The 15,108-nt window shown below is 44.9% G+C and overlaps 1 protein-coding gene across 2 annotated transcripts in view; it reads left to right on the top strand.

Moving 5' to 3' along the window:
• The window catches only part of TAFA4 (TAFA chemokine like family member 4), a 92,971-nt gene that overhangs the window by 59,692 nt on the left and 18,171 nt on the right, over positions 1 to 15,108 (top strand). For both annotated transcript variants that reach the window (XM_059715564.1, XM_019499550.2), the window contains one exon: positions 14,302 to 14,457. In XM_059715564.1, the coding sequence (XP_059571547.1) occupies positions 14,302 to 14,457 (156 nt within the window). The remainder of the gene's footprint in view (positions 1 to 14,301; positions 14,458 to 15,108) is intronic.

Here is a 15,108-nt window from a genome sequence, read left to right as displayed (position 1 = left end):
AGTAGGATCCTTATGGGTCTGAGTAGTTCGAGTAGTTTCTCTAGGCCTGCAGGCGAGGCAAAGAGCAGGAAGAAGAACCTCAACCGTGGTAGTTGGTATTTGCCATGTCCCTACAAAACAAAAACTATAGGGATTTAAGGAAATAAAAAAAAATTCAAGACCTGGAACAGTTGAGACTTTCGAGGATGTGGCCCAAGGCAGCCTTTGCAGAGTTTCCTTTTGGTAACACATGCGAGCTCAAATGGAAAACAACCATTTTAATTAGAGGAACATCCATGTAGAAGGAGGGTGGAACTAATGACCACTGCACCAGGTCACCTTTAATCTCATTCAAATAGGCAAGATGGTAGAGCGTCTCTGTTAAAGTCAATGGCTCTTAGGGGAGTCCAAACAGGCTGGTGTGAGTTAATGGTGTTCTCCCTCCTGCCATCCAGGGCTGCTGCATTCTCCTTGAAAACAGCCATCACATTTGCAACAGCTTTACAAGTAACATCTGCTCCTCTCCCCAAGTTGTTTCCTTCACATCTGCAGCTATTGTGACAGAGCGCGTGCTCTTCTTCATTCAACCTCATTGCTCTGACCTTTCCTTTGGCTCATTTTTTATTCCTTGCCTCCTTAATGACTATTCTAATTCATCTCTGCACTTGCTGATAGTCTCATTAGGGTTTGGGGAAAATTCACCTGGTGAGGAAGCCTGTGGTTTTCTTGTGAAATAAAAGTTGTGTCAGACCCGATGAGCTTGTCCACCTGCATTTGAGAATACCCTTTCCACGCGCGTTTTCTGCTGCTTCCCAGGTTTAGAAAGGGGGCATTGCCTGCCTTGTTTTCTTTAATGGGATGGTTAGCCTATCCCTCTGGAAAGGTCTGCTATTCCACGGGATTTCATTAGCGCCCCCAAAATTAGAAGCCTGACTTTCCTTACTTTACTTTCTGCACCAAGAGCTGCTGCCAGTTGTGGTAATGACGGACCTGCTGGCTTCTTTTGCCCTGACATTGCTCCGGCATAAATGTACGTGGATGCTGCTGCCCGAGCTGACTGTTTAGCCTCCGTGAAACGAATTTATCTGCCTTGAGCTGCTTTGCAATGAGCAGGTTTCTCATATCATGGGGAGGAACCTCCCAAATGCAACAATTTTCACTAGTTAGCAGCCGTGTTAATAGTTTCAGTGCATAAGGATTAAATGGAATAAACCGCAGTACTATTAGTGGAGATGTCATTTCTCCAGCACAAGATTAAAGGAGAATTGAGGAAGTTTTCAACTATTGTTATCCAGGCTATTCCCGTGATTGGATTATGGGGATGCCCTAGTGACTAAGTAGTCAAAGCTGAGTTCCGGTGCCTTAATTAACCAAGAAAATCCCCAGTTGCTATTGTCATAGTTGCTCTGTTTCAGTAATGAGGATGAACCTGAAGTATCTGGTCCTCAGGACAGGCTGAATTGGGACCCAAGGAGCGTGGGGTTAGACATGGTTCAGGATTTTGACCTTTGTGGGTCGGAGTAGTTCTTTGTAATCAGTCTCTCTAGGCTTGTTGGTGAAGCAAAGGTCAGGACGAAGAATCCCAACCACGGTGGCAGGTACTTTAGGGAAGATCTTTCTGCTGTGGATGGGCCCTGTAACACCTGCCTCCTCCCAACATGAAACGTGGAATAGTGCTATCTAGATCCAATATAAGTTGATACCTTTTTTCACAACAGCTCTGGGTGTCAGGCTGGAAAAACGTCTCTGAGTATTAAATAAACATCGCTTCAAGAAATCTTTGCTGCTGCAGTTTGGCAAGTGAGAAAACCTGCAAATTAGGATAAGCAGGGCTGCGGTTTTGGTGACTACAGAAAAGTTTTTGCTATGGGGGAACTCCCCCCCCGCCCCCCCACAAAGGCTAATTGTATTGGTTATGTGAACCCAAAACCCTTAAGGAAAAATAAGGGGAAAATAGATTAATTTATGGCGCATCAGTGCCCAAGGTCAGGACTCAGATTAGAGCCCGCTGCAACTGGGCATAGACATAGAATCAGGTATTGAACACAGATGTCCCGAGTCCAGAGTTTGGATTACGCTATTATGCTTCCTGTTCAAAAAACATTTCTCGTGCTCCAGCCTGAAACCAAAGGGAAGTGCTGAAATGTGAAGCTCTACCTTTGTATTCAAAGGGAAGGAAGATAAAAAGTGGAGGTCGAGAGGGTCAAGAGCTTTGCCGCTCCTTGAGTGGGGGGAAAAACGGTGTTTATGTACCACTGTAACTGAAGAACGGATTAGCTGGTCCTTAATTAACAGCTCGTTAATTAATGAGTCAACAGTCTGGAGCTTCAGATGAGCAGATCTTCACTATTTCTGTATGCTGACTTTTTTTTTTTTTAATTCCATTTTTCGATAATATAAGGTTGGGTCGTGAGTTATAATGGGAAAATTCTAGCCGCTTCTCTTTCTCATTTGATCAGATTGTGAATATATATATTTTTACATGTTGTGCTCTGTTTCACAGTTGCAGTCGTATAAAATAGTATGCAAACCACAGGGTCTTTCTTAACCCATCATTCAAGTATACTGCTTCAAAACAAAACAAAAAACCCAGTGCTTTCTTTCTCTGGCAAGCTTGAAACCTCACACGAAAGAATAGCATTGCTCAAATATCCTCAGTTCAGCTATCGCAACCAGACTGGAAGGGCTGGCACAGACTGAAACCTTTGAAACGTCCTAGTGTCACTCAGAATTAAAAATGCATTTGTGCAGTTTAGTTTTATGACTCGTTATTGCTTAGCTGGCAACTGGATCTTAAATTTGGACCCCTTGCTACCGGTCTTGTCTACTGCATCAGAGTAAACCCAAGGCAACCATAATAGCTTGTCAGAAAATGAGGCAAACTCTGAAAGTAATTAAGCAGCAGTGATCTTGGTCTTTCCCAAGGATTAATGACCAACTGAGAAGGAATTGATGGCCCCGTGCCTAGTACATTAGCCAGTCTGGTTGTTTGTAACATCTCTAGATGTCCCATTCACTTTAAATGTGTGTATATATGCTCTCATAATAAAATCTCATTTCTCTTTTCCCAACCAAATATATCATTCTCATTCAGCGTCACAGCCACTGCCTTTAGCTTTTCCAGGGCCAGCTCTACTAGTGGTATCCAAAATTGCTCCATGATTATAACGAACACAAACCAATTAAGAGAACGGGAATTTCAGCAGAGGCTATTCTTTCAAATTAAGGATATTTAAAAGGAGAAGTGTGAAAGGATAAACTTTTATACAACTCTCTTTTTTTCACCCTTGGATCTTGCATAAGCAGATTGTCAAATGGTGGCTAAGGAATGAATAATTATTGACTTGTCCATAGTTGATCATCCAGTTAGTTGGACTGTCCTACATTGGGCACCCTCGTTTCTTTAAACAGGAAAAATATACCCTTGTGCAAATGCCCAGCTGAAGGTTTGTACAACAGTCAAGCTGCACCTGAACCTTGATTTGAGTATTCAGTGGGACTTAGTTGGTGCGTAGGCCTTCCTCTGACTCTCTGAATTTTACCCCTCGTACTTAGATGTGAGACTGAAGTTTTACAGTGAAGAAACGTTTAATTTCCCAACATACATTTGTCTTTTAGCAAATAACATTTACTTAATCCATGACAACTAATGCAATAACTTCTTAGCTAGACATTGCTGTTTCCCCGTACTCCAAACAAACATCACTCGTGTCACGTGGAAGTCATTAGATCGGTTTGCTGATATATTTTGAATCAGGTAGATTGAAACCATCTGTTTAATTCGGTAAGGCCCAAACTGACCATTTTATATTTCAAGTGATGAAGAAAGGCCATAAAACAACCCTCAACATTTACTTAATTGCTTGTATGTGCAAAACTGAAAGGATTTCCTTTTTTTTCTTTGTACGGCAGAGCTCTGCAAGATTCACAAGGCAAATAACAATAGGCAGACAGGAGCAGCATGTATGGTTGTGCATAACATAATGTTCAGCTACCATCTGTGAGCCGATGTTGTCACGGCTGAGAGGTTAGGCATAGATTTAAAGTACAGATACCACATCAAAAAGCGGGGGACGCTCACAGAAATGCCAGCATTCATTTTCAAAGACTTCGCGACCGTCCCTCTCGAATTGCACAGAATTCCCAACTTGTGATGTCACCTGAAACGATTACAAGAATAAAAGAGTGAAGATGAATAGACGAACAAAAGCAAGAGTCGTTTTGAAGCTGAGAGAGAGAATTGGGCGAGAGCACGATAGAGAAGTGTAGGAAACCTTTCCGTTGATGGGAAAGAGCAAACATTTTTATAAACGCCCATATGAGGCGCTTCGTTCACTGTTACGTGATGTCACTTTGATCCTGGATTTATGTGGGCACGTCTATAAAGTATCTCAGTAGTGGACCAAGCCCAAAGGCAGCAATCATTACCTTTATAGGTAGGGATTGCTTTGCAACATGTTGGCTGTGACGATACGTTAGTACAGGGGCGGGCAATTATTTCGGCCGCATAATGAGTTTTGGTGAGGCGTCGAGGGCTGCAAGGGTAGCCCTGGGGTCTAGGGCAGCAGGGACAGGAGGAGTTGCTGGAGGCCAGGGCATCCCAGGGCAGCGGTGGGAGCGACAGCCCTTCCCCGAACCGGTGCCCGCTGGCTGGACCTGATGCCGGAGGGTGGGGGAGGCTGGGAGCACAGCAGGCAGGACTCAGCCCCATGCAAAGCACAGCAGGGGCAGCCACCGGTGGGGCCAGATACAATTACTTGATGGGTTTCTGCCTGCAAGCCGGATCCAACATGCTGGCAGGCCGGATCCGGCCCGCGGGCCGCATTTTGCCCACCCTTGCATTAGTAGAATCCTTCATTTAATTTATATTGTCATCTAATCTCTTTTAACGAGCATTGACTTCAATAGGATGATTCGTGGGTTGGGTATAAATCTCTCGCAGGATACGTGCCTGGTGTTCCCTGTATAGCAGGGAGTCATTTTCTCTGGGGTGGGTGCCTTCTCCGGAGCTGAAAGACCCTCCAGGGAATCAGTCACTTTTCTTTTCTCCTTCACTTATGATAAGCGTGTGAAAGAAGGAACAAATGCCAGGAAGGAGGGTTGCTGGTATGCATTAGCGAGAGTGAAGGTTAATGAGACATGGGGGACATATTCATGTATTGCAGAACAGAGCGCTGCTGATTTGCTACCAGAAACACTGGAAAATGGCATCAGCGTGCCACCCCATACAAGACATTATTACTACTGCTTTAGTCTGAGGCACAAGGCACTTTGCGAAGCTTGATCTTACATTTCAGTCGTACAAGTGACGTGCTTAGGCCAGACTGAATGCAAGACCTGGAGGAAGGAAGTTTTTCTTCATTAACTTAAGCTCAGCACCCAGGTGGGCAGAGAGGCTTATCTTTTAATTTTTTTTATTTGTTTCGAGGCCATTCTCCACCCACCTTTCTTTTCTTTTGCAGTAGCATTTTATTTTCCCCCTCCTATGTGCAGCACCTACTTCTGTCATGGCTATTTTGATTTATCGACCACTCTGATTTAATGCTTTGTTCCTGGGTGAAGCCTCAGAGCTCGTGCCTGATCTAAGGTCACCCACGCTACTTATTCTAGGGGACTTTAATCTCCATATGGATGTGACCTCTGACAGTCGCCAAAAGAATTCACTGTATTACATGATCCGCTCCAGCTTTGTCAGCATGTTCGCCCTCCTGCACGTATGAAAGGTTATGCTTTTGATTTAGTTAACTCCTTGGGTCTCTCATTATCAGGGTTTGAGGCCACACACTTTGCTTTCAAATACATTTCAAGATTTATTGTAGCCTCACAAATAAGGTGCTTTCTGGATGAGACTCGGGTAACGGGGTTCACACATCTGTTCTGGACCTGTAATGTTGTAATGTTGCCTTGTAGGTTTACATGTGCTCATACTGCTTGCCTTGCACAACTCATTTGGAAGGAAAGTATTTGATGAAGTGCGTATAGATGCCTTGTTTGCTGGAATCCTTCAAATTCCACTGGGCGCTGAAGTCAGCTTCTGGAGTTGGGGCTCTGCCACATCTTTGCTTGCTTGCCCTGTGTAGGCATTTTCAGGGCACCAGTAATCCTGGGCTCCTCCAGATGTTCGGGTAAAGGCCTGATGGGATCTGATGCACAATCCAAACCATGCATGGTAGGAGGCATGATTGTGGGATCCAGCATCACATCCTATCACACTTTGTCACCGTTACACACTACCACCATCTCATGCTCCCTCTGCATTGGCAAGCAATTTGCTCCTGCAGTTGTGAGTCCCAGAGTCTGCAGCTGCCTGGAGCTGCCTTAGCAGCCATGGGGCATGAGATTTCCCCCAGCTGCTGGGAAGACCCTGCTGCATGTGCAAATGAAAGCTGGATATCATCCAGTTTCAGTAGTAACTTTATAGCTGGGTGCATCTTTTTAAGGTGCAGTAGGTAATTTGCACATATAGCCAGTCTAAATTAATTGTGCAATTAACCCATGACTTGTGTGATACATGTAATATGCAGGGGGGGGCCTAAAGAGCACAGAAACAAGGGTAGGAAACTTGGCTCCTTGCAATCAGGAACAGCTGTTGTGGTCCAACAGGCATTAGTTTTTTCTGCATCTTTTGTTGTGGCCACGTCTTTATGAAAAGACCTTTTCTTTACTATTTGCCCCGAAAGCCACGGGCCCTGGTCTCATTCTGACCTCTTGCGGTAGAGTGCTTTATAGCTCATTGAGAACAGCTTCTGAGACTTTTGGACTGGGCTGTCCATCAGCTTCATGGATTCATCAAGCAAAACTGGGGACCGCAATATTTTAGCTGGAAAGACCCCTTAATGCAACATCCCTTAGAAAGTAGAAACTCAAGGTGTGGAAAGCCTGATAGGGTATGCTTCTCCTGAGTTTTGCAATGAATTAATGATAGTTTCCAAATGACCTGCAGCTGTAGCCCCAGATAACAAGTAGCAGTAATCTTGCCTGCAGGTGGTTGAATTACAGTCCCCTTCTTACAGATCCCTGCCCAGTAGGATATGAATGAAGGTATTTCTCATATCCGGGGGTGTGTGTGGGTGTGGGTGGGTGTATGCGTGTAGGTGTAACTCTGCTGTGCTGCCAAGTCTGTATAACACCTTAAAGAGCAACAGACAACAAGTTTCTCTCTTTCAAGCTGCTGTTAACTTCCCTAGATTCAGCTTCTCATGCTGCCGCCTGCTCTATTAGATGCCATAGACATTCATCTCCCCATTGACAATCATCCTCTCATCCTTTTAAATAAATGATGCTGTTGATTTTGTGCAGACCAAGCTTGTTACTACATATACATTTGGCTCTCAAGGCTCATTGAAGAATATGCTGACTTAAGGTTGAATCATTCCAACATCCCTTTGCACCATCTTCCACAATATCAGCAGTGATCAGCTGTTCTCTTCATCAAAGAAACCAGTCTTTGTCACAGGGATACATTTTTTTTTCCTTCTTAAATCAGTCCTTTTCCCCATGTGTTCCTTAACTAAGACATTCGAGAAAGTGGGGGATATTGGGGATCAGCAGAGCTTTTCTGCAAACACATCCAGGCTGCATACACAGCTTTATAGGTCTTTTCCTCAGTAGGATTCAGGAAGGGCTCTTGAAGTGGCATAAATAACACAGATATACCATGCTTGATCTTTTTGCAGACAAGGAGAGAACGGAGCTGGTAAAGGTTTTTTCCCCCCTCTTTCCTTGGTTTAGCTGAAGTCGGGGAAAAGGGGTCAGAGCTCTGCCCAATGCATGAGGCTAGGCATTGTGTCTGGGTGTCTTTGATTCCCCAGCCCAAATGATGAGCTACCTACTTTGAGCAGGTTGGACAAGGAGTAGCCTTTGGTATGAGGACAGAGCATGGCTCTGGGGCCACGGTGAGCACCACAAAGGCTGCTCCACCTTCACGGTCCTGCCCTCCACCTGCTCCCCCTCCATCCTTTCTCTTTCCACCTTCTGGGGGTCTCTTGGGAGGCTCTTTCTTGGCCTGTATTGGTAACAACTCTTCCTATACTTGCGTAGCACATTTCACCCGAGCCCTTCGGAGACTCTTGCAGGCTGTAATTAAGCCACCCATCTTGCCAGCAGGTGAAACATGAAAATAAAGTCCTTGAAATGATTTCATTTAAAATATTTGATGAAATTGGAGGTAAGCCATTCGGGGAGTGACCCTTCGTTCTCGCAGTACCGACCAGCCGCACACGAACACTGATTTGTAGTCAGGGAGAAGAAAGATTTGTTTGGTAATATCTTTTATTAGACTAATTTTATAGTTAGGAGAGATATTAGACAAGGTCTTGGGGACCTAGGGACCTTCCTCAGGGCTCAAAGCAGACATAGCATATAATTTGGTCCAATAAAAGATATTACCAAAGAAATGTTGCTTCTTGTTTGTATCCTGGGCCATCCCAGCTATACCAACACTTGAGTGCTACTTGAAGACAGGGCATGAGCAAGTTAGAAATACGTCTTGTGGCAGGTCAGATTTCTCATTTGCCCTACACTAATGGTCATTAAGGCTTGTTTGTGGATTCATTTAGAAAATACGCAGCGTCTAATGTTTTCCTTATGTTCTATGCACCAAAGAGATGCACCTGATCTTGGGATGCTAGGAGCTGGGTGGTACATCTCTTGTCGGACCTGTTCCCTTCCCTGGGGCAGGGGGTCTTCTTTGTACCAGGTGTCCTCTTTGAGCACACGATGCTGCAGAGCATCCATGAAAGGAAACTTGCTCTTGCTCTGTTACCAGGAATTACCCCAGTGAGGGGTTAGCATCCGGCTCCAGCTACGAACGGCACACATGGCAGAGCCTGCACAGGTTGAGAGTCAGTCTCCGCAGACGCAACTTTCTCATGAAATCACGGGGCCTCTCTGCAACCAACCCGTGTGTTTGTCAGGAGAAGCAAAGCATGGATCATCTCCTGAGATGCCCCTGGAGCACCATGACGCACCCCACAAAATCTGGCCATCCCAACACCAGAAGCAGTGGCCTGTGCAGAGTATCGGGAGCAGACCATATAGAAAGGTTGGCCTGGAGCCATGACAAAGAAGAAGACCAGCAGAAGCATCCTTCCTTGGGGACATTTTTCTGTTTGGACGCCAGGTTGTAACTAAGGGAAGAATTTAGACTGAAAATACTGGTGGCTCTTAGGGAGCAGCTTGGAAGAGGCTCAAGTAAGCGCCTGTTAGTTCCTGAGCATTTTTATAAGTGGGCCCACAGGGGCCTTCGTCTTTGGAGTCTGACACTAGCAGTTGCTTTCTCTATCTCCCCTTTGAGTTTCCCCTGTAATGGCTTTCCTGATGTCTCTGCCATAGGATTCACTTACTGTGATCTTAACACGTTTAAAATTCATCAGCCCCCAGTTCTACTGCATTGGCTTCCTGAGAGTACATTGATTATGAGATATTTTAAGGCTATTCATGAATTGCTCTGTCCGTATGCTTTAAGCTGTACTTTAAAGGTTTGAGATGAAGGTTTGTTATGTACAGTGAGACGAAGATTAAAAGGTGCAGGAACGCGCCACTTCTCTTCCTTCTTCACAGGATTCTCTGCCTTTGGGCACGCAAATGCAGATGTGAGAGGTTTCAATGGATCCATGCAGGGGAGCGGTCTGTTTGGCTTGGTGGGTCCTTCATGAGATAAACTGTGGGTTTTTACTCTGAAAGCCACAGTGCAAACTGCAAATTCAGTCCCATGGGCTGCTGAGCACTAAGGAGTAGCATGCGGAAAGCTAGCCTGCTCATATGGGGTGCTCAAAGTTTGCAGAGCACGTGTTCGCTGCCACTTCTGTGCACCGTGGAGACGTGGGCATGGTACTAGTGAGCAAATGTACAATTGAGAGGCCCACGAGGGTCAGGAGAAAAGTAGACGGGGATGTGGGGAAGGGGGAAGCCTGTTATGCAATGCATGCAGATGCGCATATAGTCAAATGTATGTCAGTCAAAGGTATGTATATATATATGCATGCATATAGAGTCAAATGGATGTATATGCATATGTATATACAAGCATATACATACATTAGACTGTATATGCAAGCATATATTCAAAGTATGTATATGCATACAGTCAAATGTATGTATATGCATGCATACACAATCAAATGTATGCATATACATTCATATATAGTCAAATGCATGTATGTATATGCATATGTATATGCATGCATATACATACATTAGACTGTATATACAAGCATGTAGTCAAATGTATGTATATGCATACAGTCAAATGTATGTACATGCATGCATATACAGTCAAATGCAGTCAAAGGTATTCAAAATTTGCACGCAGTGTAGATGTCTCCTGGCCTTTCAGTCATTTCCAGTTCTTCAGTCTGGAGCAGTGGCTCTGCTCCGATTTACTGAGAAGAGAAAGAGAACAGAAGGGTATCGTATTGTCTTCCGCAGCGAAAGATTGCCACTCTCTTAAGCTTAGCCACCTACCTTTACCGCTGGGGAAGTGGAGGACATCTTTCCTTAGCTTTCCGCGTGGTTGGAAAGTATATAGTACTTAGGTTGTAATCTAGCTGCCGAGCCAATGCACGTATTCTGGACATTATTTCATTTTGATTTCTGCTTCCTGTATCACTGTGCAGCAGCTGGCTCCTGGCATGAGCCTTGCACCTTAGGGAAATGGTGTCACTGCCTTAAAATTCAAACATACTCATTTCAAACCAGGCCTCGTGCTTCAGGCTGCGCTCTCGAGGCTGAATCCTGCTTGTCTTGCTTAAGGGAGTCATCTTGTTGGCTTAACTGTGCTCCCCCATGTAAAGCAAGCAGGACCTGGTCTTTAAAATCTATGGTCCTCCAGCTCCTTGATGCTTGTTGGAGACGTTTCATCCTTATGATGTACAGCTCTGAGAGGGTTTACACCTACTCATGTAACAGGTCAGTTTTTTCTTAGCATCTGGTGTCCAGTGAATCATGACTTTAAAACGACTAAGAACTCATTGCTTAATGTGTGATGTATGGTACATAATGACTCCAGATATGTCCATTTATCTAACACTCATTTGTACTGGTCCTGGACTTTCCTTCACTCCGTTATGTGATATCCTTCCCTCTGGATGGCCTAGTCCTGGCCTCCTGGCCTTGCATTGCAGTCCTCTACAGCTTTGCCATTGATTTCAATGAGTATAATAAGATTGAACTCCTAATGACTATTGCAATTAGCAGGGCGGTCTTTCCTTCAGTTGTGGTGGACGTTGGCTCAAGCCCTTTGTTTCATTTTGTTTCATAAATAAATACATTAACAAATAAAAGTGCTTTTAAACTAAAACATGGTGTTAATATATATTCCAGAAGCTTAGGCTTCTATTTATTATGGGAAAAATTACTGCACAGGAGAGTTTTATAGAACAATCGTTTGGAATTTATTCTTTTTATTTGTGTATTTATTTTATATATTGATTTACGGAGCAAGCACTGTCCTACAAGCCATTTCCTTTATTATTATGATATGGGTATTAGGTGCCTGCATGGAAATACGCAGCCTGCCAATAAACCCTATACAATGGGTATCAGAGATGGTTTTTATGCTGTGTTCAACATTTTTCCAACTTTCTATAAAATACATTATGCATTTTACTGCTGTAGCATATATTGCTTAAAAGTACAGTGCATTTTTGTCCTCCTCAGGAAAAAAAAAATAATCCTAGTTTTTTCTTTTTCATATTGAGTGCACAAATGGAAGACTGAATTTCTTTTTCAGTATTATGTATGCATTGCTAGCTGTCCATTGAGATTGTTCTGAATACAGATTTGGCCTCAGAAATCAGGCATATCTCCAGCTGTGTTCAAAATTCTTGTGAAATCAAAACACACACATCAAAGCAGTGCTGTGAAGCCAACTTTTTGGGTTTTTTTTTTAAGAGTATATATATTTTAATATTCTTCATTATTTGAGAAACTTACTTAGAAGTAGTACTTCGAGCTGGACGGTTCTCAGTGGGGGCAGATGACAGAACAAGGAACAATGGTTTCAAGTTGCAAGAAGGGAAGTTGAGGTTGGATATTAGGAAAAACTTTCTCACTAGGAGGGTAGTAAAACACTGGAACAGGCTATCCAGAGGGGTGGTGGACTCTCCATCCTTGGAGGTTTTTAAGGCACGGCTAGACAAATCTTTGGTTGGGATACTGTAGTTAGGGCTGGTCCTGCTTGGAGCAGGGGCTTGGACTAGATGTGACCTCCTGAGGTCCCTTCAGCCCTACCGCAGCTCCTGACTTGGCTGATTTTTGTGGATTTCCACTTGGAAACTTTGGCCAAGTCTGCCCAAGACCACTTGTCTGAGTCAAGAGAGCAGGATTTGGTGCATATCTATTTTCTGATATATAACCTAAAAGCAATGACTGACTGAGTAGGTCTACACCCCAAACGAAGAGGGGATTGTTGCATGTTTTAGCATACCCGTGTCGGCTCAGTCTCAGCAGCCGTAGTAGTAAAGACTCCAGTGTCATGGGGCTTTCACATGTGCTTACAACCCGAGTGTGCACTCAGAGTCCCTGGAGGTTTTGTAGTCTAGCAGCCCCTGCTCCTGCGTCTTCACTGTTATTGCTAATGTGTACTATCAAGATAATACAGGTCTGCTAGCACAGCTGAGTTTTGATGTATAGACACCCCCTCTCTTTCATATGTAGCTTCTGTCTCTGGGTGCTGAGTAGAGATGGGTCGAAGCAGCAAAATTCAGATTCAGGATTCGGGGTTTTGGGGGTCAGTGATTTGCATTCAGCCCATACTAGAGGTAAGGAGCAGGCCCTACAAGGCTGAGTCTTATGCTGTCACACACACTGACTTACCCCGCAGAAGCCAGCGGCTGCAGTCCAGGACTGGGGCATGCCAAGCGTTGCAGCGGGAGTGCCTGGAGCCATGTAAACCAGCTGCAAGCGAGAGCAGCACCCAGAGAGGTTGTGCCTCTGTCCACTAACACCCCGGCACAGATACTGGTGCTTTGTCTTTCCTGCCGGTCACTAAATGGAAGCAGCCGTGGAACATGTGGTATGGGCAGAGTGCATTGCGCTTAACTTTTCCCATTTGAATAGCAGGCTCTGTATTATTCTTCTTTTATTTGCTGCCACGCCGTGATCTCTGAACAATAAACAGTGTCACTTGGTAATAATAGACAATGGGGAGGGGATTTTTAGCAGTTGATTGGGGAGATAAGTCATCTTAGCCCAGTTGGTTATTAGCTGCCAGGACATTACCGACTTGCATGTGCCCCCCCAGCTCCTCCAAGTATCTGAAGTTCCCAGTTACTAGGAAAACAGGACCCTTTGCCACTGTAATGTTCCCAGTGGGTTGGACTGATCTCTTTGTTTCTCTGCTGTGTTCTGGCTTTCACCTTACTTTTCTTTCTTCTCCTGCACCTTTGATATTACATACCTGCCTCCACTGCTTGCATTCTTTTCATATAAAGCACTGATGCAGCTTTGATGGTAACTACTTTAGTATTCTCTGAAGCATCTTTCTGTCAAGCGAACTTATTATTATAAGAAACTTTTATATCGCGCCGTTAATTTACAAGTGCTTTACAAACAGAGATGAGACCTGGCCAGTGCCTTGAAGAACCTGTCATCTAGTTAAGACAAGACAAACACAGGGTGAGGAGCTTGATGACAGTTTGGGACAGGAAAAGGTTTTGAAATGATTAATGAGAAAAGAGGGAGGGATTCTTTGAAGTGCTAGTTTCAGGGGAGGGGTTGAAGCAGAGCAGAGAGGGTGCCTGAGAGACACGGAGGAAGAAGGCCTCCCCGGGCGTAGGGAGGTGAAATGGAAGAAGGTGTGAAGACAAGGATGCAAAAGCAATGAGACGACGGGGTCTGCGGGTGAACCTAGGGGACTGAACTGAGACCAGGGCAACAGTGTTTGGAGCTAACGGTAAGGCAGGGACCGTGAGCCTCATTTGATAAAATAGATAGCCGGTGAGAGAGTTTGAGGAGGGTGAAGCTACAATGTCTGCATACATCTCTCCATCTAGATCCTCTGCCTATCTAGGCCATAGTCCATCTAGTAAACTCGTCTGGTCTGTTTTTGTCTCCGTGTGTTTATAAGGCTTCTTGGTGGGGGGAGGCAGATAAAAAAAGTCAAGTATCATCAGGATGAACTAGTGTTCATTAGCCATCACGTGCTTAGTGCAAGTAAGGAGCCTATTCCTTCAGGGAGCTTTGCACTTTCCCCTCCCGGTGGCTCCCGTGGAAGTGGAAGAGGCTCAGCACCATGCAGAGGTGTGTGGTGCCTCTTTGGGAGCGAATTCCCTTTATTTTCATGCTAAGGCAACCTGACGCTCTTCTCCCTGTGATTGCTAGGCCAGCACCAAGTGAAGCAAGGGACGTGCGAAGTGGTCGCAGTGCATCGCTGCTGCAATAAGAACCGCATAGAAGAACGCTCTCAAACGGTCAAGTGCTCTTGCTTCCCAGGGCAGGTTGCAGGCACGACCAGGGCGCAGCCCTCCTGCGTGGAAGGTAAGCAGTCGCTCCCTCGTTTCCTCCTGCTCCGGGTTGCGTGCGGAATACCGTCTCCTTGCTTGTTTGACTTCCTGCTGCCTAGAAAGCATAATCCTCCCTTTTGTTAACTTGGGAAACATCCCCACGCTTTGATGATAATGAGCGCGTGCATAAATCTTGGTGTAATTAATCCCCTTAATATATGTACTCGTCCATTTCACGTCCATGCCAATAACACGTCTTAATTCTTCTTCATGCAAATTCCCCTTCAAAACTAGCTTAAAACCAGCCCAGAAATTTGAGCTAATTTATTAACCCATCCGATTGCCTGTACACTGAGTATCATGGCTGTGGGATTGCTGAGGCGTAAAGAAACCGTTAGATGGTTGTCACTTCAGTGGTTCCTAACCAGGGGTAGGCAGCTAAGTGTTGGGGCGTCTGAGTCTGTTGACTTGCTCCCTAGACTGGCCTTCCTGCATCCCTGATTGAGAATGGTAAGGGTGGCCAAAATTTGCAGTGGGCTTCCAAGGGAGGTGGTGCTCTCCCTTACCTTTAAGAGAAGGCTGGATAGGCATCTGGCTGGGGTCATCTGACTCTTTTCTGCCTAGGCAAGGGGTCGGACTTGATGATCTGTTGAGGTCCCTTCCAACCCTAGTGTCTACGAATGTG

This window comes from Alligator mississippiensis, chromosome 12, assembly GCF_030867095.1.
Source record: "Alligator mississippiensis isolate rAllMis1 chromosome 12, rAllMis1, whole genome shotgun sequence".
In the NCBI taxonomy this organism is placed as follows: Eukaryota; Metazoa; Chordata; order Crocodylia; family Alligatoridae; genus Alligator; species Alligator mississippiensis.
This window is presented reverse-complemented; position numbering and strand designations above follow the sequence as displayed.